Source organism: Lonchura striata, chromosome 32 (genome assembly GCF_050655825.1).
Source record: "Lonchura striata isolate lonStrDom1 chromosome 32, ASM5065582v1, whole genome shotgun sequence".
NCBI classification, from domain to species: Eukaryota; Metazoa; Chordata; class Aves; order Passeriformes; family Estrildidae; genus Lonchura; species Lonchura striata.
This window is the reverse complement of record NC_140734.1, coordinates 1308016-1333425: the sequence shown is the minus strand read 5'-3', so window position 1 is coordinate 1333425 and position 25410 is coordinate 1308016. Positions and strand designations below refer to the sequence as shown.

The following is a 25410-nucleotide window of genomic DNA, read 5'->3' as shown; positions in this document are numbered from 1 at the left end:
GGTGATTGCTGTGCCGGGCTCAGCCGGGCTCAGCCCTCGGCGGGGCTGTGTGGCAGCAGCTCTTCCCCCAGGCCCTGCCCTTGCATGGCCCGGCAGCAGCCAAAGCTGGAGGCGCCTCGGCTTCCAGGCCTCTGGAACTGGACACAGCACTTGAGGTGCTGCTCAACCAGTGCCCAGCACAGGGGAAGAATCACTGCCCTGCTCCTGCTGGCCACACCATTCCTGATCCAGGCCAGGAGCCATTGGCCTTCTTGGCCACCTGGGCACTCTGCTGGCTCATGTCCAGCCTGCTGTCCCTCTGTCCCTGCAGGTCCCTTTCTGCCTGGCTGCTGTCCAGCCACTCTGTCCCCAGCCTGTAGCGCTGCAGGTTTGTTGTGGCCAAAGTGCAGGACCCGGCACTTGGACTTGTTAAACCTCACCTTGTTGGATTTGGGCCCTGGATCCAGTCTGTCCAGGTCCCTGTCCCTCCTACCCTCCAGCAGATCAACACTCCCAGCCAACTTGGTGTCACCACAGTTCCATGAGGCCCCAGAGTGTCCCAATGGTCTCCATGATTCCATGAGGCTTCTCAGTGTCCCAATGTCCCTTTGGTTCCATGGGACCCCTTGGTGTCACAAAGTCCCTCGGATCCTTCGGCCCTGCAGTGTCACAATGTCACCGTGGTCCCCCAAGGCCCTGCAGTGTCACTGTGGATCCTTGGTTCCTTGAGGTCTGGCAGGGCAGCAATGCTCTCCTTGGTTCCTGCTGTCTCCCATGCCTCCCACTGTCAGGCTTTACAAGGATACCTGGTCAATGATGGGAGTGGCAGTGGGTACCTACTCGAGGAGGCAATCATAAAAATTCCTCCCAACCCCCTGTGCCAAGCCAGGTGCCACTTCAGATTAGGTATGATCCCCTGGATCTGGAGAGTCAGCCAGATGGTTTAGAAGAAAATTATCTGCCCAGTGAGCCTCCCAATTATGATTCATCTGTGAGACAGATCACCACCTCTGTCCTAGGGTGACATCAAGGTGCTTGTATCCCCAGTCGTGTGTTCTGTTTATGTTTGATATTATGTTCTGTGCTTTCAGAACTGACTCTGAAAGTGAAGGTTTGTTTTGTCTTGTTATCAGCCGGCTCACCTCCCCCCATGGTCTGTTGTCTAGGAGAGGTGAGGGCTTGCTTGCTTTGCTTGCTTGCTTTGTTGCTTGCTTGCTCTTGCTCCTGCTCTTGCTCCTGCTTTTGCTTTTGCCTTTGCTTTTGCTTATTAGTTAGTTTAGCTAAGCACTGCAAATTTTTCTTTAGACTGTTTTTTTCCTTTCCCTTTCCTGGACATCATTCTTTCCTGCTCCAGACTGGGACCTAGGAAATACCGAGAGTCTGCATTTTGTGATCTGCAGCAGGCAGCCCAGCTCCAGACACTGAGAGCTGGGCAACCACTCCCAGGAGTGGACTTTCTGAATTTGTCATCTCTTCAGAGTGGTGAAAGAGTTTTTGTCATTTGATGTTGGTTTTTTGTTGTTGTTGTTTTTATTTTTTCTTTTGTGCTGGGGAGTGTTTTGCTTGTTAAATAAACAGGTTTTATTCACTTGTCTCTGAGGACAGTCTTCCCGAACCAGGTCAGGGAGGAGGGACCGTGGGGATTTGCTTTCCGGGGGCTCCTTCCGGAGGTTTTCTCCCAAAATTGCCCTAAACCAGGACAATCTCTAACATCAAAAAGGAAAGAAGGGCAATCACGGTAGGTGACTCCCTTCTGAGGGGAACAGGGGGCCCCATATGTCAACCAGAGCCATCCCACAGAGAGGTCTGCTGCCTCCCTGGGGCCCGGGTACGGGATATCCCTGAGAGACTGCCTGGGCTGATTCAGCCCTCTGATTATTACCCACTGCTGATACCCCAGGCTGGCAGTGATGAGATTGAAAAGAGGAGTGTCAGGGCAATGGAAAGGGACTTTAGGGCATTGGGTCAGGTGGTTAATAGGACAGGGGCACAGACATTCTTTTCCTCAGTCCCTTTTGAGTCTGAGAAAAATGGTGAAAGCAATAGGAGAGCTCACATTATCAACAAGTGGCCCACGGGTTGGTGTCATTGGCAAAATTTCAGATTCTTTAATCAGGGGGTGACTTTTACAGCACCTGGCCTGCTGGGACCAGATGGGCTCCATCTTTCTGGTAAGGGCAGAAGAATTTTAGCTCATGAATTGGCAGAACTTGTTGAGAGGGCTTTAAACTAGGTCTGAAGGGGGAGGGAGATGTAGCTGGTTTGTCTGAAAGCAGGCCCAAGGGTGGTAAGCCTGAGTGAGGGGTGAAATCAGCAGCCCAGCTGAGGTGCACACAGCATGGGTCACAAACAAGAAGAGCTGGAGGCCATGGTGCAACAGCAGAGCTGTGATGGAATTGCCATCACAGAAACAGGGAGGGATGGCTCACGTGGCTGGAGTGCTGCATTAGATGGCTGCAAGCTCTTCAGGAGAGACAGGAAAGGGAGAGGAGGTGGAGCAGTGGCCCTTTATATTAGGGAGGGTTTTGTTGCTATGGGTGTTGAACCTAATGATGATGAAATTGAATGTCTATGGGTGAGAATTAGGGAGAAGGCCAACAAGGCTGACATCCTACTGGGAGTGTGTTATCGTCCACCCACCCAGGAAGAAGATGTGGAAAACTCATTCTGTAAGCAACTAGGGAATGTTTCTGGATCATCAGCACTTGTTCTTTTGGTGATTTCAACCTGGTGGACATCTGCTGGAAACTTAATAGAGCTGAAAAGAGGCAGTCCAGGAAATTTTTAGGGTTGGTGGAAGACAATTTTTTGTCACAGCAGGTGGGTGAGCCTACAAGGGGAGATCTGTGTTAGATCTGATGTTTGCAAATAGGGATTGGATGGTGAGAGATGTGGTGGTTGGAAATTCTCAATATTTGGTGAAGTCAGGAGGAACACTAATAAGACTTTTACATTGGATTTCCAGAGGGCAGACTTTGGCCTATTTAGGAGACTTATTCAGACAGTTCCTTGGGAAGCAGCCCTTAAAAACAGAGGAGTTCAGGAAATGTGGGCATGTTTCAAAATAGAGATATGAAGGGCACAGGAACAGACTGTCCCTGTGTGCTGAAAGATGAGTCGACGAGGCAAACGTCTAGCCTGGATGGTGAAGGAGGTTTTGGAGGAACTCAGGAATAAAAAGAGGATGTATCATCTTTGGAAGGAGGGTCAGGTCCCTCAGGAAGTGTTTAATGGGTCTGCTAGGGCATGTAGGAAAGAAATTAGGGAGGCCGAAGCTCAGTTTGACCTTAAAATGGCAACTTCAGTAAAGGCTAATAAAAAATGTTTTTATGAATATATTAATGGTAAAAGGAAGGGTAAGGTCAACCTTTGTTATTTATTAGATGTGGAAGGGAATTTAATAACTGCAGATGGAGAGAAGGCAGAGGTGCTTAACGCCATCTTTGCCTCAGTCTTTAGTGAGAAGACGATTTGCCTTCAGGACAACTGTCCTCCTGGGCTGGTAGATGGTGTCAGGGAGCAGAGTGGGCCACTGTTATCCAGGGGGAGGCAGTCAGAGAACTGCTGAGCTGCTTGGATGTTCATAAATCCATGGGACCAGATGGGATCCACCCCAGGGCGATGAGGGAGCTGTCAGATGAGCTTGCCAAGCTGCTCTCCATCATTTTCCAGCAGTCCTGGCTCACTGGGGAGGTTCCAGATGACTGGAAGCTGCCCAATGTGATGCCCATTCACAGCAAGGGTGAGAAGGAGGATCCTGGTAATTACAGGCCAGTCAGCCTGACCTCAGTACCCGGTAAGGTCATGGAGCAGTTTACACTGAGTGTCACCACACAGCACTTACAGGATGGCCAGGGTGTCAGACCCAGCCAGCAGGGGTTTAGGAGGGGTATGTCGTGTTTGACCAACCTGGTCTCCTTTCATGACCAGGTGACCCTCCTGGTGGATGTGGGACAGGCTGTGGATGTGTCTATTTGGACTCCAGCAAGGCCTTTGGCACTGTCTCCCACAGCACACTCCTGGAAAAGCTGCAGCCCACGGCTGGGACAGGAGCACTCTGTGCTGGGCTCAGAACTGGCTGCATGGCCGGCCCAGAGAGTGGTGGTGAGCGGTGCTGCATCCAGCTGGGGACAGTCACCAGTGGTGTCCCTCAGGGCCCTGCGCTGGGCCAGCTCTGTTCAATGTTTTTATTGACCACATGGATGAGGGGATTGAGCCTTTCATTAGTAAATCTGCAGATGACACTAAGCTGGGAGCGTGTGTCCATCTGTTGGAAGGTAGGAGGGCTCTGCAGGGAGACTTGGAAGAGTTGGAGGGATGGGCAGAGTCCAATAAGATGAAGCTTAGTAAATCCAAGTGCCCATCCCTGCATTTTGACCACAAACACCCCCTGCAACATTACAGGCTGGGGATGGTGTGGCTGGTCAGTGCCCAGGCAGAAAGGGACCTGGGGGCACTGGTCGAAAGCCCGGTTGAACATGAGCCAGCAGTGTGCCCTGGTGGCCCAGAAGGCCAATGGCTCCTGGCCTGGATCAGGAATGGTTTGGCCAGCAGGAGCAGAGCAGTGATTCTTCCCCTGTACTTGCCCTGGTTGGGCAGCACCTCAAGTGCTGTGTCCAGTTCTGGGCCACCCAGTTTGGGAAGGTCATGGAGGACCTGGAGCATGTCCAGAGAAGGGCAGCAAGGCTGGTGATGTGCTTGGAACACAAGTCCTGTGAGGAACAAGTGTTGGAGCTGGGGTTGTTTAGCCCGGAGAAGAGGAGGCTCAGAGGTGACCTTACCACTCTCTACACTCCCTGAAAGGTGGTTGCAGTCAGGTGGGGGTTGGTCTCTTTCTCCTCACAGCAGCTGACAGAACCAGAGGACACAGTCTTATGCTGTACCAAGGGAAATTTAGATTGGATATTAGGAAAAATGTTTTTTATGGAAAGGGTGATAAAGTACTGGAATTGTCTGTCCAGGGAGGTGATGGAGTCAGCATCCTTGGATATGTTTAAAAAAAGACTGGATGTGGCACTCAGTGCCATGGTTCAGCTGAAGTGGTATTAGGGCATGGGTTGGATTTGATGACCTTAAAGGTCTCTTCCAACCCAGTAATTCTGGTTTCTGTGATTATGTGACATCACAGAGCAGGCTGTGACATCACAGGATGTCTGTATGACATCACAGAGCAAGCTGTGAGGTCATAGAGTGTGCTGTGACATTATAGGGTGGCTGTGTTACATCACTGAAGGTGTTGTGACATGACAGGATGGGTCTGTGAGGCCAAGAGGTGCTGTGTGACATGATAAGTGGGTTTTGCCATCACAGAGCAGGCTGTGACATCACAGAGGAGGTTGGACATCACAGAAGAGGTTCTGATGTCACAAAGCTGTCTATGACATTTCAGGCTGGCTGTGTGTCATCACAGAATGGGATGTGAGGCTACATAGAAGACTCTGCCATCATAGATAAGGCCTCTGTGACATCACAGAGCAGCTGTGTGATGTCACAGAGAAGGCTGAGACAATAGAGAGTGGGTTGTGCCATCACAGAGCTGACTGTGAAATCACAGCGCAGGCTGTGACATTAAAGGGAGACTGTGACATCACAGGCTGGGCTGTGACGCCACAGGGCAGATTTTGTGACATCACAGAGCAGACTGGGACCTCAAAGAGCAGGCTGTGACATCACAGAGCAGCTGTATGAAATCCCAGGTGGCCTGTTACATCTCAGAGTGGGCTGTGTGACATCGCAGGGGCTGTGTGACATCACTGGGGCTGTGTGACATCGCAAGGGCTGTGTGACTTCACAGTTGGCTGTGTGACATCACTGGGGCTGTGTGACATCACAGGGCCAGTGTGACATCCCAGGGGTCCTGTGACATTACGGGGGCTGTGTGACATCACAGGAGCTGTGTGACATCGCAGGGGCTTTGTGACATCCCAGGGGCTGTGTGACATCGCTGGGGCTCTGTGACATCCCAGGGGCTGTGTGATTTCACTGAGGAGGTCACTCTGCCCCAGTTTCCCCCAGAGAAGTCCAACACTGCTCATGCATAGGGGGGTCCCCAGTCCCCCCGGGTCCCCCCGCCCCCGTCGCCGCAGCCTCCCCCAGAGGATGTTCCACGAGATCAACCCCATAGCCCGACACAGGGACGGGGGCTGGGGCTGTGGGGGGTGGGACGGGGGGACAGGGACCCCCTGGCATTGTCCCTGTGTCCCCCAGGGCCAGAGCCTTGGCCAGGGCTCCTTCACCCTGTTACCAACGAGGGCTTGAGAGCGCTGAAAAGTCCCCGGCAAGGGAGCAGCAAAAACCAGATTTAATATTAAGCGACAGCACCACAAAGTTCCTTGGCAAGAGTCACTCTGCTCCTGACTGAACACTTGTCTTGGTTCGACAAGACAGGAGTCTGTGGAAGAGGGCAAAGCCTCCTGTGCAATGGAGAACGGCAAACCCCCCTCCCTCTGAATTACCAGGATCTTTAAATTAAAAGGCTCTCAGGCAAAGATGTGGGAATGGGAGTAACAATTCTTTACTAGGAGAAAACTAGACAACAATTTAAAAAGGCAAATGCAATCGGTACAAACAAAACCAGTGAAAAAAGTCCAGAACCTGAGGAGTCGGGGTGCCAGTAGTTCTGCTGGGACAATTGCTCCCCTTGCAATGGTTGATGAGTTGCAGCTGAAGTGGTGATCTTTAGAAGGGTACAGTTTTCCTCTGAAGATCTGGTGGCAGTGGGGCCGGTCTTCCTCTGCGCCGGGGTTGCCTCTGAGCTCCGCTGCCGTCGCCTCAGCGCGCGCCGGCTGCTTCGCTGCGAGTGCCGCCGAAAAGAGAGAGAGAGCGAGCTGCTTCTCTGGGAATCCCGCGAAGAGAGAGAGCGAGCTGCTTCTCTCGGAGTCCCGCCCAGAGAGCTGCCTCCTCTCCCCAAAAAGCTACCCCTTTAAACAACAATAGAGTGCTTGGCTTCCCCCCTCTGGGTGGGACCCCTCACGGTGTTACATTTACCAGCCCTGCATTGAATCAGTCAATGGTGTATAAACAAACCATTGCCTCTACGGGGCAAACCATTGTCTCTGAGAGAGATAACAAAAACCTGTCCAACCGGTTTGCCTTCAACAGATGGCAAATGGAATACAAGCTTATCTTACAACCCAGGACAACACTTCACACTTAAGGCACCCCTAGGAAACAAATCAACCACAAATCCAAACAAAATCCAGGCAATCAAACTGAAATGATCAGAGAACTGTCCCTTTATGTGGCACAGGGACACATAGAACAGTGAGGGCAAGGATAAAAGGAATATGGGCCAAAAGCTGAACAGAGCTCAAATTTAACAGGACTTAACTTATACCTTAACCTTAACTTCTACCTTCAACTTCAAAATTTAGCAAAAGAACAGATATTAACAGTATTTAACATAACTTATAACCTATGACTTTTCAATTTAACAGAGGAATATCGTTTAACAGTATTTAGCTCAGCTTATAACTTATAGCAAAAAACAACTCTTAGCAGCATTTAACTTAGCTTAGGCTGCATCACTTGACCTCACTTACAGGCCTGACAGGCTCAGCTATCCAGGGCACTCAGAGCCCTCAGAGAGCAGCATTTCTGCCACATTCCCCAGCACAGGCACTCCTGTGTGCACACAGACACAGAGAGTCAGTGCAAGGCACCTGTGAGAAATTCCCCTAAGGGCGGGGAAATGCTCCTTGAGGATGCTTTGGCATCTCCCCAGCAGGGAAGGGTTGAGCCTGGAGGAGTGGGGGGATCGGCCCAGGCTCCCTCGTTGTTTCGGGATCCCCGAATTCAGCAAACGGGAGAGTTCCTGGCTCGGAGAGGCCCCACTCAGAGGGAGTCGCTGGCCCAGGAGAGCTCCAAGGGCTCCTTTTGGAGCGCTGTTTGTAGGGCCCCTAGAGAGGGGCTGCAGTCCCAGCCATGTTTCATCCTGGCCACACTTGGCATCAGCAGCTTTCTTTGGCAGGGTGAGAACAGGGATGTTGTGCCACTGAGGGGACACAAACAGTTCCAGGGCTGCTCCTAAAGTAACCAGGAGCTGGCTGGGCAGCAGCAGTGCCTGGAGCAGACAGTGTTTGTGATGAGCTCCAGAGGAGCTGAGCCCAGGGGCTGCTGGCCAAGACCGAGGCCCAGTGAGCATTTCTCAGCTGGCAGGGCAGCCTGAGAAGGGGAGGAGGGAATGCACCAGCACAGGAACCATGGAAACAAGGAGCCATTGTGACACTGTGGGGCCTGTGAGACCAAGGGGCCATTGTGACACTGTGAGGCACCATGGAACAATGGACACCATTGTGACACTTGGGGGACAGATTGGATCATGGAGACCATTGGGATACTATGATACTCAATGGAATCAGCAAAGCATTGTGACACTGTGAGGCTACATGGAACCAGTGAGACCATTGTGACCCTGGGGTCCCCACAGAACCAAGAGGACCATTGTGACACTGTGGGGCCTCGTGTCATCAGTGGTCCATTGTGACACTGTGGAGCCAAAGGAGACCATTGTGACACTGCAAACCCCCATGGTCCAAAGGTCCATTGTGACATTGTGGGCCTCATGGATCAGAGGACTCACATGTCATTGTGGGGCCTGGGGAACCATGGAGACCATTGGGACACTCCATGGCCTCATGGAATCATTGGAACCATTGTGAAACTAGGAGGTCTCATGGAACCCAGGGGCTATTGTAACACTGTGGGACCCCATGCAACCAAAGGAACACAGAACAGGTCTGGCTGGTTTGGCCTCCCGTAGACTGCCTGACTGGTCCAGCTGACCTTGGCATGTTAAAGGTCTCTTCTCTGCTACTGGGGCTCACTGGGACAGGAAACACTGGGGCTCCCTGCTTTCCTTTCAGTGGAAAAGAACTCTCCTTCTCCTCCAAGTGCCCATGGCCAGAACTGGGATTTTACGTCCAAATGTCCTTTTATCCAGGGATTGTTCCCATAGGAATATTGCCAGGACAAGTCTGGTTGGAAGTGGTTTCATGAGGGTCACCTCTCATCTGTCCCCAAAACACTGGGGAAGGCTCCATGCTTTCCTTCCTATGGGAAAGAATTGTCCTGTTGTGTGTTTTTCTTTAGTTTGATATTTGTTCTGTGTATGTTCAACCCCCAACCCCTAATCTCCTCCCTTCCCCAGTTTTCAATCTTCCCAAGCTCTTCCCTACCCCCCTCCTCTCCAAGTTGTCAATCCTCCCTTTCCCTGCCCCTTTCCCCAGAACATTCCCTGTCACTCCTCGTAGCCTCCTCCCCTGCTTCCAGAGCATTCCCTGTCTATTTAGTGAGGCTCAACACCCTTTTGGTTACTTTGTGTTACTCCTCTCCCCTGTTTCCCCTGATAGGTTTGTGCTCTGTTAGTCCCTCCTTAGACTCTTCCCCAGGCGTACCCTCAGTGGTTGCTGTTCCTATACCCCGCCTCTTGAGTTCTGGTATAAAACCTTTGTTCGCCCTCCCCAGAGGGTCTTGGGGCTCACTGAATGAAACCATCCTGTTCACCCCCAAGTCCCGTGTTGCCTCCCCACGCCAAGTGGGACTGCAGAGCTTCACAGGGGGAGCAGCCGCCCGTTCTCTTCCCTCTCACCCCCCAGCACGCCACTGCTCGGGGTATCGCGGCAAGAGAGGCTGCCCGCATTGCAACACTGTCCTGCTTCTCCAGGTGCCCATGGCCAAAATTTGGATTCTGTCTCCAAAATTCCCTATATCCAGAGGCTGCCTGCAGACAATCTGCCATTCCTGACAAGTCTGGCTGACCTTGGCCTTGTGAGGCTCTCATCTGCCTTCCAAACACTGGGGCTCTGTGCTTTGCTTCCTATGGAACAGAACTCTTCTTATCCAGGTGCCTATGTCCAGAATTGGGATTACACCTCCAACATTGCCTGGTGTGAAAGACTGGAGGAGATTGTTGGCTGGGAACATTTTGTGTGTGGGGGAGCAAGGGGCAGGTCCAGCCTTGCCCTGCCCTGGAGCCCCAGCACTGCCCTGCCCTGGAACCCCAATCCCCCCAGAGCCTCTATCCCAGCCCAGCAGTGTCTGCCAGTCCCTGGCACAGCACAGGCAATGCTCCACAGCCACCTCTGGAGCTCCCAGCCCAGCTCCTGAGTGACCAAATGACCCCAAGTCCTCCCTGCGGCTGGGGCAGCAGAACTCAGAGGCACCAGCAGCTCCAGCTGGGAAATGGAGTGTGGGATGGGGCTGTGAAAGCCCTGCCTGGACTGTGCCAAGCAGGACACACAAGCCCTGACCCTCATCCCCCAAGCAACTCTCTCAAGGAGACATTTAAAAGGAATTACAATAATTTGTGTACTCTGAGTTAGATTCACTGGAGAAATAGTGCCCCAAAGCTCATTAACATTCAGAATACTTGAACAAGCCAAGCCTCTGGGAATAATTTGATTTAAGTTTTTAAATCTTTTGTGATTAATTAGGCAGGCTTTAGTAGTGTATTCAAAGTGAATGCTTTATTTTTATAAAGACACAGAAAAGATTTGTTAGGTCCTGTTTCATCTTTTTATTCCACATAAATGAATATGTGCAATCTCCACTTGACACTGAATTCAAGTACCTCCTCATGCAGTTGAAATAGATATGAAAATCAAGACATTTGATGGCTGACAATCCATCAGACTCTGTCCCTACCCCCACCCCACCATTTCCCCCATCCAAGCCCTGGCACTCAGAGCAGCCTTGTGCAAATCTGAGCTCCCTCCAGCCCAGGCTGCACCTGCAGGTTTCAGCTCCTTGGCTCCAACCCCCACCTGCTTTCCTTGGAGTAAGAGCTGCCTGAGACACAGAGGGATGTTCAATTCTTGTCAGCCAACAAAGCCAAGGGAAGGCACAGCTCCATCAAATGCAGAAGTCATTCCTCTGCTGGCTATTAAATCCACTTTGCACAGTAGTCAGTCTCAGAGCAATGGAAAACGCTTTCTGTGCCCAGCACAGATCCCAAGGTCCCCCCAAACCCTCCCTGCCCCGATTCTGCCCAAATTTGCTCTTTCCACACACGAGTCACGTGCTGAAGTCAGAAGCTCCCTCCATGCCCAGAGGGGGGAAAAGAGAGAAAGTGGATGAAGAGCTCTCCTGTGCAGAGCCAAGGTCCCAAGTGCCCCTGCAGTGGAAACCACAACTCATCAGGTTTGTGTCCTTTGGGCTCAGGGATGGTGACACTCAGAGGCACAGAAAGGTTTCTTGCCAACAAACAGGAGTTGAACATTTGAACAATTTAATAACCATCACAGACTTTCCTTTTTCTTGGAACTGTTTAAACCTGCTCTGGACTGAAAACCCAGAAAAACACCAGCAGCTCACACCTGTGGCCCACTGAGGTCTGGGAAGCTGCATTCCAGTGCCAGAGAGACTGAGAAGAGACCGAGTGAGCCAACTACAACCCACAAAAAGGACTTTCTGAATTGCCATCTCTTCAGAACTCTGAGGGGGTTTATTTCATATTATTCATGCTTGTGAACACTATACTTGTTAAATAAACTGATTTTTTCCACTTTTCTCCAGGGAAGTCTTCTCCTGAAATAGTAGAGAGAGGGGCCGCTTGAACTTGATTTGTAGACGGACTCCTTTTGGAGGTTTCCTCACAAAATTTGCCCTAAACCAGGACAAACAGTCACAGTTGTGCCACTTCACCAGTGGCACAACTCCCCAGCCCCCCAGGAAAAGAAAGGACATGTAAAGTTCTCCAAACATTTGGCCTGCTTTGCTGCAAAAGTCGCGCTGCACACACAGTGCAGTGTGGAAAGCCAAGAGAAGCTGCAGCAGGTGGCAAATTTTGGGATAGATGCTCGACCTTGTTCTCCATGAGAGGTTCTTGACAAGAGCAGACAGGAGAAGATTCCTGGAGAAGTGGAGCAGCTTTGCAGAAGTGCAATGAAAATGAAAGAAAGTATCTAAGATGTTTTCCTCTTTATTTCTATGCTTTCCTTTGCCATGTTGCACGACTTCTCCATGCCATGAATTCCAAATGGATCTCACCTCTAAGATGGGTCACTTAGAAAGTTATAAACACTGTAAAATACCATGAGCTACACGCAGTTTTCCTTCCCCTGTTTTTACTGGAAAGCAACGCTGCAGACACAGGTGCAGTGCTTGGGTCAGGTAGGAATCCTACAGCAAGGGAATGTGCCCCAAGGGTGTTTGAGCCTCAGCAAGGACAATGCACAGCAGCGACACAGCAGAGGGGATTCCTCTGCCAGTGTGCAGGAGTCAGGACTCTGGATCTGGGCTCCACACTGCAAAGTTCCCGTGTCTGGACAGACGAAGGGGCTGTCCCCGGGGCGCGCGGGGCTCGGCCGTGGGGCTCGTGGGGCGAGCGGGGAACGGACACGCGGACAAACGGCCTCGGTGCTTCAGTTGCAGAGGCAGCAGCGGCGGCGGCGGCAGCAGCGGCGGCAGCAGCGGCAGCAAAAGCAGTTTTTCTCTTCTTTCTCGTTCTCTTCTCCCTCCCCCGCTGTCGGACACCTTCCCCTCGGTGTCCTTAGCCGGTGTCCCTCTCCTCTCCCCGCCTCCTTCTCCCCATGCCGGGCCGGGCCATGCCCCCGGCCCGGCCCCGGCCCCGGCCCCGGGCGGGGCTGCCCCGTCCCCGGCCCCGCCCGCCCCGCCGCGGTCTCGCCTCCGCCCGGCTCTGGCCGTGCTGGCGGTGGCGCTGCCGGGCGGGCATCAGTGCCTGGGGCTGGGCCGGCATCGCCGCCCTTTGGCTCCGCCTGGCCCGAGCCCGGCCCCGGCCCCGCCGCAGGGTCCGGCCCCGGCGCCGGCGCCTCCCGGGCCCCGCGGAGGACACACGCGGCACGGCCGCTCCCGCCGCCCCCGCTGCGGCTTCCCCGGCCCGAGCTCCGCCGCTCGGCAGCGCGGCCGCCGGCCCCGAGCCTCCCGTGTCCCGTTGCCGAGACCGAAGGCCTGGGGATGGCCGGCCCGAGGCGCTCGGGGGGCGCTCGGGGGCCGCTCCTGGCCCCGGGCCGAGCGCTGACAGCCGCGTCCCGCCCGCAGGGAAGGCGCAGGAGGCCCTGCAGGAGCGGTACCGAGTGGGTTCGCTGCTGGGGCGCGGCGGCTTCGGCAGAGTGTTCGCAGCCACGCGGCTCTCGGACGGCGCCCCGGTGAGCGGCGGGGCCGGCGGCGGGCATGGAGGAGGAGGAGGAGGAGGAGGAGGAAGGAGAAGGAGGAGGAGGAATGGGGAGAGGAGGAGGAGGATGGAGAAGGAAGAGAAGGAGGAGGAGGATGGAGAAGGAAGAGAAGGAGGAGGAGGAAGGAGGAAGGAGGGAGGAGGAGGAGGAGGAAGGAGGGACAGGAGGAGGCGGATGGAGGAGGAAGAGAAGGAGGAGGAGGAGTAGGAGGCGGAGGAGGAGGAGAAGGAGGCAGGAGGATGGGGCTCGGCAGGGCGGGCGGCGAGCTCAGCCCGCTGCTGCCTTTGGCTTGCAGGTGGCCATCAAAAGGGTGCCACGGAACCGCGTCCGGCGCTGGGGCGAGCTGGTGAGTGAGCGGGGCCAGCGGGAACAGCCGGGCCGTGCCGGGCGGGGATGAGGCGAGGCCCGGCATGGGGGAAGCCACCAGGACGCCTCGATGGGGAGCGGGCGTGGGGCCAGCGCAGGGCGCAGAGCATCCCGGGCTGGCTGAGGGGTTCCCCTGCCCTGGCACGACATCAGTCCCACTGGTGGCACCGTGGTCCTCCCGCAGCCCGACGGCACCAGCGCACCCCTGGAGATCGTCCTGCTGGACAAGGTGTCCACCGGCTTCCCTGGTGTGGTCCAGCTGCTGGAGTGGTTTGAGCTCCCCAACAGCATCGTGATGGTGCTGGAGCGGCCGGAGCAGTCTCAGGACCTCCTGCATTTCATTCGGGCACGGAGGTTCCTGTCTGAAGAGGTGGCACGGGAGCTGTTCCGCCAGGTGCTGGAGGCCGTGCGGCACTGCACCAGCCGCGGGGTCCTGCACCGCGACATAAAACCAGAGAACATCCTGGTTGACCTGGCCACTGGCCAGGCAAAATTGATCGACTTTGGCTGTGGCACCTACCTGCAGGACACAGCCTACACTGACTTTGCAGGTGAGCCCGGGCAGGGGTGTGCTCCCGGTCCCACCATCTCATGGCCCAACATCTCACAGGCCAAGCTGGGTGTGGCAGCGAGGATTCTCCCTTTTGCTGCCAGTCAGGGTACTGAGTCTTTACCTGAGCTGCTTTTGAGTGGGGCTGGGTGGGGAGGCATCTTCCAGCCCTGCTGGCGGCCTTTGCCCACCACTCTGCCTGGGGCTGGGGTTGGAGCAGCAGCAGGCAGCCTGACAAAAGCACCCGTGGGTGGGGGTAGCAGAGGAGGGGGCCAGGACCAGTGCACCAGCCAGTTTGGTGTGCAGGCGAGAGGAAGGGCTTGAACTGCTCCATTCACCTTGTTTTCATAATATTTTATGAAAACATAAAATATTGGCTTCATAATATTTTTGGGGCACTGCAGGCAGGGAGGATAAGGACCTGTTTTTTCCCCCAGCCCTGAATGGGTTTTTGCTTTACATGTCATGGTCAGGCCTTGCTGGGGCTTCTGCTGCCCTCTTCCAACACCAGTGGCTTCTTGTCCAGCCCTGAGTTTGTACACAATCCCAGGTGCTGGCGAGAGTGCAGCAGTCACTCCGTGTGTCACTGGGGCAGCCCCTGCATGCCCAGGGATGCTGGGGCCAAGCTCTGGAAGCAGCAGCATCCCCCTGATGAACTCCATCTGTATTCCACAGGAACACTGTCATACAGCCCCCCGGAATGGAACCGCTTGGGCTGGTACCATGGCGAGGCAGCAACGATCTGGTCCCTGGGCATCCTGCTGCACCAGATGGTCTGCGGGCAGCACCCTTTCAGGAGGGGCCGGAAGATCAGCTGGGACCATCAGCTCTCGCTGCCACAGCGGCTCTCTCCAGGTGGATCCTCATCTCTGGCCACGGGGGAATACCAGTGCTGGGAGACAGCAGCGGGCTCATGAGCATCTCGCTCTGGCAGCCGCTGAGGAGGTGGCACATGTCCTGCTCTCCTGCTCTCCTCCACAACAGGGAATTGATGGGAAAGTTTAGGCCCAGCTGGGAGCACAAAAGCAGCATGGCCTGGGCACGGGAAGAGTGGGGCAAAGCAGACAGGAGCCTTCTCTAGCTGACTGGTGGTTTCTGGTTTCTCTGCCCAGAGTGCCAAGAACTTATCAGGTGGTGTTTATCCATGCACTTCTTGGACAGACCTTCCTTAGAAGACCTGTTCTGTGAACCTTGGATACAGGATAGTCACCTGTCATAGATGAAGGGAGAGAGCCTCATGCACACTTTGCTGCAGGGCCCTGGTAAGTTACAGCTCCACACATGCCCTGGCAATCAGAATCAAGGAAACCCAGACTTTTTTCCTTGCCTATATCAATGCACTGGGGTTGTTGGGTGGGAACACGCAGCCCTTGTGCTGGAGCTGAGCTGCTCTGCCCAGCACTGGTGGCTGCCATCCAAGGTGGTTTTGCTTGTCCCAGTTGCCTGACAGCTGGGGCCCTGGGCAGAGCCCTGACAGCCTGGTCTGACCCCCAGGGAAGGAGAAGGAGCCCCTGGAGAAGCTGTACCAGGTGGGGCTGCTGGAGACAGCGAGGACGACATCAAGGATGATAACCTCTTCTTCAACTTGGACACTGGCAGCTGAAGATGATGAACTTTTGGCACCTTCTCCAAAGCCAGGCTCCACAGCGAATTTGCAGATGAGTCCACAGCTGGGGAAATGCTCCCAGATTTGGGCATTGCTCAGACTGGCTGGGAACAAAAGGTTCTCCTTGTTCTGGGGCAGATGCAACTTCAGTTGGCTGCCAGCTGCTTTTTGGCAGGGCTGGGGGCATGGGTTGGGGTGGATACAAAATGGGAGTTGGCTCCTGGCCCTGCTAACAGCCCCCACCACCCAGCATGGCCTGGGCTGAGGCTGGGGCTGGGGCTGGGGCAGCCAGCCAAACACAAACAAACCCCCATGGTGGGAGCAGAGGTGGGACTCCAGAACCTGTGCAGGGGCTGCTTTGCTTTGCAGGCAAGGAATGGCTTGGCCTGCTCCACTGCTCTTGTTTGCTTTGTGATCACTGTTATTTTGGGGGGTAGTTCAGGAGGGAAGAGAGAAAGTGTGGGCTTCTCTCCCCCATGGGTGGGATTTTCCCTAGCATGTGGGAGTTGGGCCTTCCTCAGACCCCTGACAGAGATAAGAGTTGTTTTCTTGTTTCCCCCTGTCTCTAATCACTTTTCAACAGTTTGTTGTTTGTTTTTCTTGAGGAAACGTTCAATGTAAGGTCCAGTCGAGATTGGGAAGTGCTTGGGAGCAGCTGCAGCGTGGATGGGCCGTGCCCTTGGAGAAGGCTGAGGACATCATTTGGGACCAGCTTTTCTCCCAGCAGAGGATGGCGTGAGGTGAGTCCCCGTCTGCTTGGCATGGTGGGATCAGAGCTTTTGGGAGATGGCAACAAGCACAAGGAGTCTCCTGCTCTGGGCAGCTGCTGAGGGCTGGATGTGCTGTGGCTGGCTGCAGGCTGGGAATGTCCTGCCCTCCTGCTCTGCTCCCAAAGGCAGCAGTGATGGGCAGCTCTGGGCACGGCTCTGGACACAGCCAGCATGGCCTGGGCTCTGTGGGCAGCTGGGACAAGGGGACAGGAGCCTTCAGCTGACGGGTGGTTTCTGGTTTCTCTCCTTGCAGCCGGGCTCTGCGGGTGCTGAGGCTGCTCTGGGCTCTGCCAGGGCTCTGCTGGGCTCTGCCCTGGGCACAGCTGGGCTGGCTCTGCCCTCCCATTGCTCTGACAGCTTTGCATCAGACGAGCCCGTTTGAGCACAGTGCCTGAGCTTTCTGCTTTGGCAGGTGAGTGAGACTCCCCTGCAGGCCAGGAGATTGCAGCTGGGGACACACATCCAACTGGCAAGGACCCAAACTCTCCACAGTCCCAGCTGAACCCCTGAATCTCCGCAGGAATGCCTGGATCTCCACTATTCATTCTTCATTTCTTTTTGGCTGGAATTGTGCAGTTGCACTTTCTTCCTCCTCTAGAAGTGCCATGAGTGGCCAAAGCTGGAAAGTGAGCCGTGTTCCTGAGGCAGTGCAGTCTGGAGCTGATGGATGGAGAGTTGCCCTTCCCACTTCCAAACCAGAGCAAAAAGCCGTAAGTGGGATTTTTCATCTGTAAGAAACCCCTGACAATTTCAGAGGGAATGTGCAGCTCATTCACAGAGTGAGAAGGAAGGTCATCTTCTAAAGGATTTGGGGTTTGACAGAGTTTAGATTCCCAGTCCTGTCTCGGGTTGGAAGGGCCCCAATCAATTTCTTATTGCTTTGACCACAATTTAAAATAACAATGTTGGAAACAACCCCCAAAAACTTTAAAAAAGGCTGCTGAGGTCAGTAAGATGGATCCATGCCATCAGCACATTTACAATGTAAATAACTGAGTTCTCTTTTTAAAAAGATCATTTACCTCCTAATGCAAAGTTACAGAAGATGTTTCACTAACACTTGGATTTTATTTTTATCTTTTACAATTCATCTAATTGTTTTTTTTTTTCTTTTTCCTTTTTTTTTCCCTAAATAGAGGTCCTGGCCCTCTTCCAGCCAAAGGGGAAAGGGCCCCACCAAGCCTTGTTACCCACAGATAACATGGTAAAGCTGAACACTAAAGGACCTTGTGGGCATTATTCTGGAATTAAAAAGGTGCCAGCTCCATGGACAACAGAATTATTGTTCCTAACTTGAATGAGATTGAGCAAAAAGAATGAAGAATTGTGTCACTAAAGTACTACTGATGTCTGTAATTTGTACCTTGATAGTCAGCCAGAACCTTTGTTTGCCAAAACACCTCCAGAGTTTCACCAAGGGATCAGTCATCAAAAATGTTTTGAAAATGTAAAGACCAAGGTAGCCAAAGCACTCAGTGTCACTAATTGCTGGGTATGTTCTCAGCTGAAGCTGGGAGGAATGGGGTTCCCTTGGAGGGCTCACCCTGTGTGGTGGCCAGAACTCTGTCAATGGGCTCTGCCTCGTAACGGAGTCAGTGAAGGGACAGTTACAGAAAACTCTGCTGTGAGACACAGGAATACAATGATCAGTGAGACAGGATTCACTCAGATTTCCCGTCAGGAGAAACCAAACCCTGTTATAGTTCTAGAGGCTACAGTGTCAGAAGATTTCTGTGCTTTACCATCACTGCCAATGTCAGTAGAACTTGGGGTGCTGCAGCTGGTCAGTGTCAGTGTCACACCACTCCCAGCTGCAGGGCCACCATTTAGGCTCCTTCAGCAACAAGCACACAGAAGACTTAGGGCCCAGAGAACATTTTCCACCCAAAGAGTGCCTTGGGTTTCAGAAAGCAAAAGATTCTGGTTCACCCTGCGCCCCATGTGTGCTGCCCTGTCCTGTGGAGTTGACATGAATGAGCTGAATGGATTATTAGAATAGGTAGCAAATGATGCTGTTAAACTGTCCAATAGCACATCCTATGAGCTCCAACAAACACAAATGGGGACTCCAGGGAACCGCATGGCCTTGGATTATCTGCTTGCTGGCCAAGGAGGAACCTGGGCTATCAGGGGATGGGGATGTTGCACTGCTAGCAGTGATGGGTTTGAAGGCCAACAGTCAGGAATCACCTTGACAGAAAGAGCAGTAGAAGAGTGGCAGAAAGAAGAAAATTCTTCTTGGTGGGATTGGCTTCATGGCTGCCAAATTGGAGGCTGCTGTGAAATGCATTCGTGGCAGGGCCTGTCATCATTGCAGTGTGTGCACTTGGTGAGTTGCTGGGACACTGTGCTGGGAAGTGGAGTATTGAGACCTTCCTTAAAAGATAGAGTATCAAGAAAAGAGAGGCATTTGGTAAATAAGAGAGAATAGCAACAATTTAAGCATGTTTTAAAAGGAACATGAATAGTTCTGAGTAATGAACTTAAACTGCACTTAATTGTAGAACAAGAGGAGTTGCCTTTATGCCTAATACCTAAATCTGAGCTGTGTTACTGAAAGAATTGTTACGAAGGTTGTAGTTGATTGTAGGTCTCAGGACCGATCAAAGTACCAAGGCCTGAACAGGTTGTGATCAAAGCCTGAACAGGTCCTGAGGCAAAACTCACCTCTAGATGAACCTTCCAAGCAAATGTATTTGTATCCACTCATTTAAGAAGCATGATTAACAACATGATCAATGTATATGTTCCTTGATAAAACATGGATTTATCTTTCTGTATTTAGAAACAGACAAGGCCCCATGTGGCCTTGTTTGGGGGTGAAGGATCAAAGTCAACTCCCTTGGTTCCTCCTTCAGCCCTGGCCAGGCTTTGGGAGAAAGCAGTCAGGAGAATGAAAGCAGATGTTCTCACACTAGCAGTGATGCCAGCTTGTTTGTTTAACAGTGTAAAAGCTGGGTCCTCTCCCAGCTTTGGGGTTGGAGCTTCATTGGCTGCAGAGGTGGAGGCACCTGCAGGAATTCCCAGTGTCTGGGAGTGGCTCTCCAGTCCTTGCCTTCCCCCAGCTGGTGTGTGGCTGTGGATGATGCTAAAACCTGAGGCTAACTGGTGATGGATCTTTCCTTAATCACTCCAGGCAATCTCTGGTAACAATGACTGGATGCATTGCTGAGCTTTTTTGTAATGCTTTGCTAATGATGATGTGCTTTGCTGAGCTTATCCTTTTGTAATTCTTTGCAGCTGTGCATGATATAAATGACACAATTCCTTCACTTGGTGTCTGTGTCTTTGGTGCTGACCCTGCCCACTGGTGAAACAGGGCCCCCTCCAGCCTAAGTGTTACCTGGGAAGAGAAAAGCCATCACTCCAAATGTCCCCCCTTCCTCCATGTTCCCCCCACTTTATACCCTGAGCGTGATGCCCTATGGTCTGGGGTATCCCCGGGGTCAGTGGGGGCCACCTGTCCTGGCCGTGTCCCCTCCCAAGCTCTCCCGCAGCCCCAGCCCCTCTCCAGCGTGGCCAGAGGAGGGGCAGGCCAGGCTTTGGCTCAGTGGGAGCTGAGCAAGAACAAAAGCATCTCTGTGTGCCCAGCCCTGTGCTCAGCACCCGGCCCAGCAGCGTCTCAGTGCCAGGGTCTGTGCCATCAGTCCCTGCCAGGGGTTTCCATGGCACCTGCCAGGCCAGGTGACCCAGGTGTGGTGTCCCAGTGAGGGCTGCCATGCAAACAGTGCCCAGCACTGCCCCTTTCTGTCTGCCTGACCCGGCCTTGGCCCTGGCCCTGGTGTTTGCTGCTGGTTCCGCGGCGCCTGACCGGCCCGCGCGGCACAGGGCAGGCGGCCACGGCACAAACCCACAGCAAGGGCTCCCCTCTGGCTCTGGGCAGTGACAGCAGCCCTGAGCAATGGGCTGGCGCAGTGGGGTCGGTGCAGTGTCCATGGCAGCAGTCCCTTGCAATGGCCAGTGCAGGTTGGGATGATGATCCACCCTCACAGCCGGCCCAGGGCAGGTGTGCGGTGCCCTTCCCCACAGCCTGTCTGCACAGAAGCACTTCCAGGGCTCTCTGCATTTCCCTTCCCTCACTCCTGAGTCACTCACACACCTCCCAAAGACCCACTGGGAGCTTTGAGCTGCAAGGAGTGCAAAGCTGGTCTGTCCTTCAGGAGTTGCTCTCATTCTGCCCTGAGCCAACTCTGGATTTGTGTTCATTGCAGAACTTCCTGCGTGTCTACAGCATTCCTTGCAGGGCTCTGCCTTGCGGAGGGGGAACCTCCTTGAGGTGCCTAGGACTTGGCACACACTTGAGGAGTGTGTCTGTTTTAAATAGGGACGCTTAGGAGTTTTAGATTGCTTCAAAAAATAAAATAAGAAAACCCCTCTTTGCCTGAGCGCAGCCATTTCTTCAAGCACAGCAGGTCCCAGGTGACTGAGCAGAGACAGGACGGGCTTGGGCTATGTGGAGCAAGGTTGTCCACACTGCCTCAGACCTCAAGGCACAGCTTCTCTGACTAGGCCAGACATCCTCAGGAGAGTCCCTGGGCCAATATCAGTCGCTGAATGCTGCAGCCACCTCTGCTCTAAATAGAACAATCATAAAATATACTCTTCAAAGAGGAATGTGGATTTATTGGAAGCTCTTGCAAATAGTTTTCCATCAGTATTGTAGGAAACCTTCCTAATGGACTGCACTAGAGCAGAGGGAGATCTGGGCAGAGCCATGGTTTGTCAGGATGTGCTTGATCCCAGTGAGCCCCGTGGTGCATTTAGAGCTAAGCCCTGGAAGCTCAGGGCCTGAGAGGAGATTGCGCCAACCTAACCAGGAGTCAAAGTCCGAGGGAAAACCCAAAGTGTCTCAAAGCATGAATGGGTCCCCTGAGGTCCATACACAACACAGACCCCTCATGGACTCGTTGGAGGAGAGAATTGGAGGCCAGGATGGCACAAACCTCTCAGAGACTCAGTGTGGGAAGGAAAAAGGGAAGTACCTTAAAAGAACTGCACTACCTTGAAGCATTAATGATCCCCATTGAGTGTTGTTACTGACAAAGAATCTCCAGGGACTAATTCCAGCAGATAATTGGAGGCCATGGTTGCACAAAGCTCTCAGGGACTCCAAGGCAAAGCCCAAGTCCTTGGAAGAAGCTGCAGTCCCTGGGAGCATGAAGGAGGGCGCAGGGCCATTGCTGCCCAAGGCTGCCCAGGCCAGGAGTGCAGGGAGGCAAAGGCTCTGTGTGAGCAGCTCAGCTGCTGAGCAGAGCCTGGGCTGGCTGGAGGCAGCAGAAAGGCCAAGGCCTTAGCTCCAGCCCAGGGAAGGCAGATCCTGTCCCTGCCCGCTTGCTCAGGGCTCTGCCGGGAGCACTGGCACATGGAGGGGTGCTGAGGGCAGGACAAGGGATGGCAGTGCCCAGCCTGGCTGGGGCTGTGCCAGGAGGCCCCAGTGCCTCAGGACAAGGTGTCTCCTCCTCACAGCCCTTGGTGGCAAGACGCTGCTGGGCCCCAGGGCACCAAGGCTTGGCTTCTCCTGGCCACTGCCAGCCTTGCCAGGGCCCTTGGCCATGTCCAGCGCAGCTTGTCCTGCGCTGTCCCACAGCTCTGCTGTGTCCCTGCAGGCTGCACACTCCCATCTCGCTGCCCCCGGGCCCTGCCCTGCCATATCCAGCCCTGCCCTGCCCCTGCCATGCCCAGGCCATGTCTGCAGTCCCCCCAGACCATGGGGGTGGGCAAGTGTTCCTGAGGGCACAGGGAGGGGACAGCTGGGCTGGACTGACCCAAGGGATCTCCCATTCCGTGCAATGTCACGGTCGGCAATAAACTGAGGGAAAGGAAGGGGATAGGGCTGGCAGGGAGGGCTGTGGATGTTTTCTACCAAGACATTTCTCACACAAAACACAAAGTACATGTTCTTGATCCTGTCCTGCCAGGAGGTGGCTGGACATTGTCTGCTGATGGGAATCAGCAATAGGGGATTGATTTCATTTGTTGTTTCTTTGCTTCCACCTGTGGCCTTTGCCTTTTGAAGCCCTTGCTGAGGAGGGTGTAGAAGCCCATAAGATCAGGACCTGGTTTGCGTATCCCAAACATCAAAAACTGGATGGCTGTGGGACCAACCAAGGATTGGTAAGGACAGCCAAGACTTCTTGGCAATAACACACTGTGAGGAAGAACAGGCTGTGGCTGCAGAAGGGGCCATGCAGATAAAGGCAGAACTTTTCCAGGACAAACATCCTTGCTCTGGCTCCTGGGCATATGCAGGACATGGCCCAAGTGCAGAAATGAGAAGTGGGCATGGACTGTGGGGGGATCAACACCACCAAAGACCCCCAAAGCCTCTGAGCCATTTCCAGAAAGGTTTAGCAGAACAAACTGCACGTGATAAATCATTTGCACAGAAAGTGAGACACTTATTGCCAGGGCAGGGAAAAGTGATCAGTGAAGAGGTCCTCCCACCAAGCCCAGGCACATTTGTGCCCCAGCACCCAGGACATCCCATTGGCTGGATCAATGCTGGAACCAGGACTGGGGATCTCCTCTCTCTCTAATTTCCTTTCTCTCTGCCCCTCTGATTCACATCTCTGTGTCTCTCCTGTCTGTGTCTCTCTTCCCTTTCACCTTTCCTCTTGTGCCTTTATACAAAACATACTGACATGCCCTTTTATAGCTCAGGGACTGACATCCCAGTTTCTATGCCAAATGCATAATGAATTAATAAAACTTTATAGGCCTTTGTGGACTCTCTGAGCTTTTTAATTTCTTTCAGCCACGAGCATCTACAAAACATGGGTGTCTCCTTTGCCTTAAGTTTGGGAGATCACAGAGAGAGAGGGAGAAAGAGGCTCGCTGGGCCCCTGATGGCCGCACACATTTAACCCGCCAGTGTTGTTCTGCTCAGCTTTTCTCTAGCAGGCAGCATTAACCAGATGCAGCTGCGCAAGGGTTTCCAGCAATTTGGCATCATCCACAAAGGACTTGGAAGTGCATTTTGTCCCATGGCACAGGGAATATATGAATATTCCATTGTAGTCAAGGGCTGGTCACTGCGGGATGTCACCAGGGTGTGGCTGCCAGGAGGACTCTGTTCCATGGACAGCATTTGACCCTCATTGCTCAGCCAAATTCCCACTCACCCCATGTTCCATTCCTTCAGCCCATCTCTCTCCAATCTGGCTTTGAGGAGACCCAGCAGACCATGTCACAGACCCTGCTAAGGTCTGGGCAAACAACATCCCCTTCTTTTCCTTCCCACGTGGGTTCTGCAGTCCCTGCCTTGTGCTGCCAGTGCGTGGAATGGCTGCAGGAGGATTTGCCACATCCCCTTCCCTGCTGAGCCTGACCAGTCTGTGACTGTACCCATCCCCTCCCTGCCCTGTTTGCAGACTGGTTCTATGTCTGCCCTTCCCAAGTGCCCAGGACCCTCTGAGATGGCTCTGGCCTTTCCAGGGGCTTTGAGAGAGGTCTCACCGTGACACTGCCCAGCCTTCTCAACATACCTGACACCAAAGGCCTCTGCCACATCCCTCAGTTACAGGTCAGTGCCCAGGGCAAGGCACAGCCCTGTCCAGGTCCTCAGGGTGGTTCAGAAGGGAGGTAGCTTTGACTTCTCCCTGCAGACCCACCACTCTAATGTCCCTCTGTGCAGTCCATGGCTGTCCTGAGCATTTCCCCTGGAGCCTCCCTGCCCTGGATATTTCTCTCCATGCAGCCCTCAGCACATTGCAGGAAAGAATTTAGGTGGTTTCCCAGAGGATGATACTCTCTGAGTTGTGAGAAGCGACGTTCACTTTTAAGGATTTTAAAGGTTTACTAAAAACTTTAACAAAATACAACAAAGGTCTGAATAAGGAAAAAGGACGGTGCAATGCTGGGAGTTGGCAACCCCGGCAGCCATGAGCTCATCTATAAATTGGCTGCTCCAATTTTTGTACCCCTGGGGGTTTCCTCAGGCAACCCTGGCCCCTGCCAAGGTCTGTCAGTCGACTCTTCTTTGCCGTTCATCCGTGGAGGTTTCTTTCTTGCCACTTGATGGGAGGTGAGGTGTTGTCATGCTGCACTTCCTAGTAACAAGCTCGCCCTTTTCTCAAATGTTTTCTGCAAAGCCACAGGTACGCACCCTCCTTCCTCATGCCTGGACTACTGAGGCCCTCTCTTGGCAACTGTACGGGCTGGGGAAGATGGACTATGGGGAGAACAGAGGACATCTAAACAACAAATCACAACAATGCAACTATAAGTCAATAAACTTTCCTTAACATACATATAATATTAATCTCTGAATTGCAAGAGCCAACCATTGCATTAGGCATTTCTAACAGAGTGAAGTGGCCTCAAGGCACTGTTTGTGCTACTGGAATTGTGCCACCCCCAAGTGCTGATGATGGTTTTCATAGTAAAAGGGTTTTTAAATCCTGGGGATTTAGGGTTAAAAGGAAAATTAAGCTTAGTAAGCACTGGAAAAAAAAACAAACCTAGGTACATGTAGGCCTTGTACCTTGCTAGAACTGCACCTGTGTAGCCAGTACATGATAAATGATATACTTGTTAGATGTGATGATTGTTTAGTAACTAAATATAATTACTGTTTAATCATAAGAATAAAAATGAGAAACTGTGGTCAGGGGCCTCAGAAAGATCATGAGAAACTCATGCTTGAATAAAGTCAATGTATACAATAGAACAATATAAAGTTAATCATTAATATGTAAGTTATATAATGATAGAATATAAAATAAATTCAGCTCAAAAGCCATGTGAAGTCAGATTTGGGTCTGTATCCCTGATTCCCAGAGCTCTCAATAAAAGCACCTGCATATAATCATATCCCATGATTATGTGTGTTCCTGAACGCTGACAATCTGTTCTATGGTCCTTATCAAGTCCCCCCTTTTCCTGAGACACACTTCCGTATGGGAACTAGTTTCTTAATACTTATATTTCATTTTGCAGCATAGGAAAACTTTGTTTTCTAACATGTTTTCTAATATGTCTTCTTCTGCACTCTTGTTGGCTAAATGT

The 25410-nt window shown here is 52.9% G+C and overlaps 1 protein-coding gene across 1 annotated transcript; it reads left to right on the top strand.

Moving 5' to 3' along the window:
• The first annotated feature begins 3600 nt into the window (after positions 1 to 3600).
• On the top strand, positions 3601 to 15290 carry LOC144247815 (serine/threonine-protein kinase pim-1-like). Its single transcript, XM_085564043.1, has 6 exons — positions 3601 to 3775; positions 12979 to 13085; positions 13408 to 13458; positions 13663 to 14029; positions 14704 to 14883; positions 15141 to 15290. The coding sequence occupies exons 1-6, from the start codon at positions 3601 to 3603 to the stop codon at positions 15245 to 15247; spliced, it is 987 nt and encodes a 328-aa protein (XP_085420169.1). The 3' UTR covers positions 15248 to 15290.
• The last annotated feature ends 10120 nt before the right edge of the window (positions 15291 to 25410 follow it).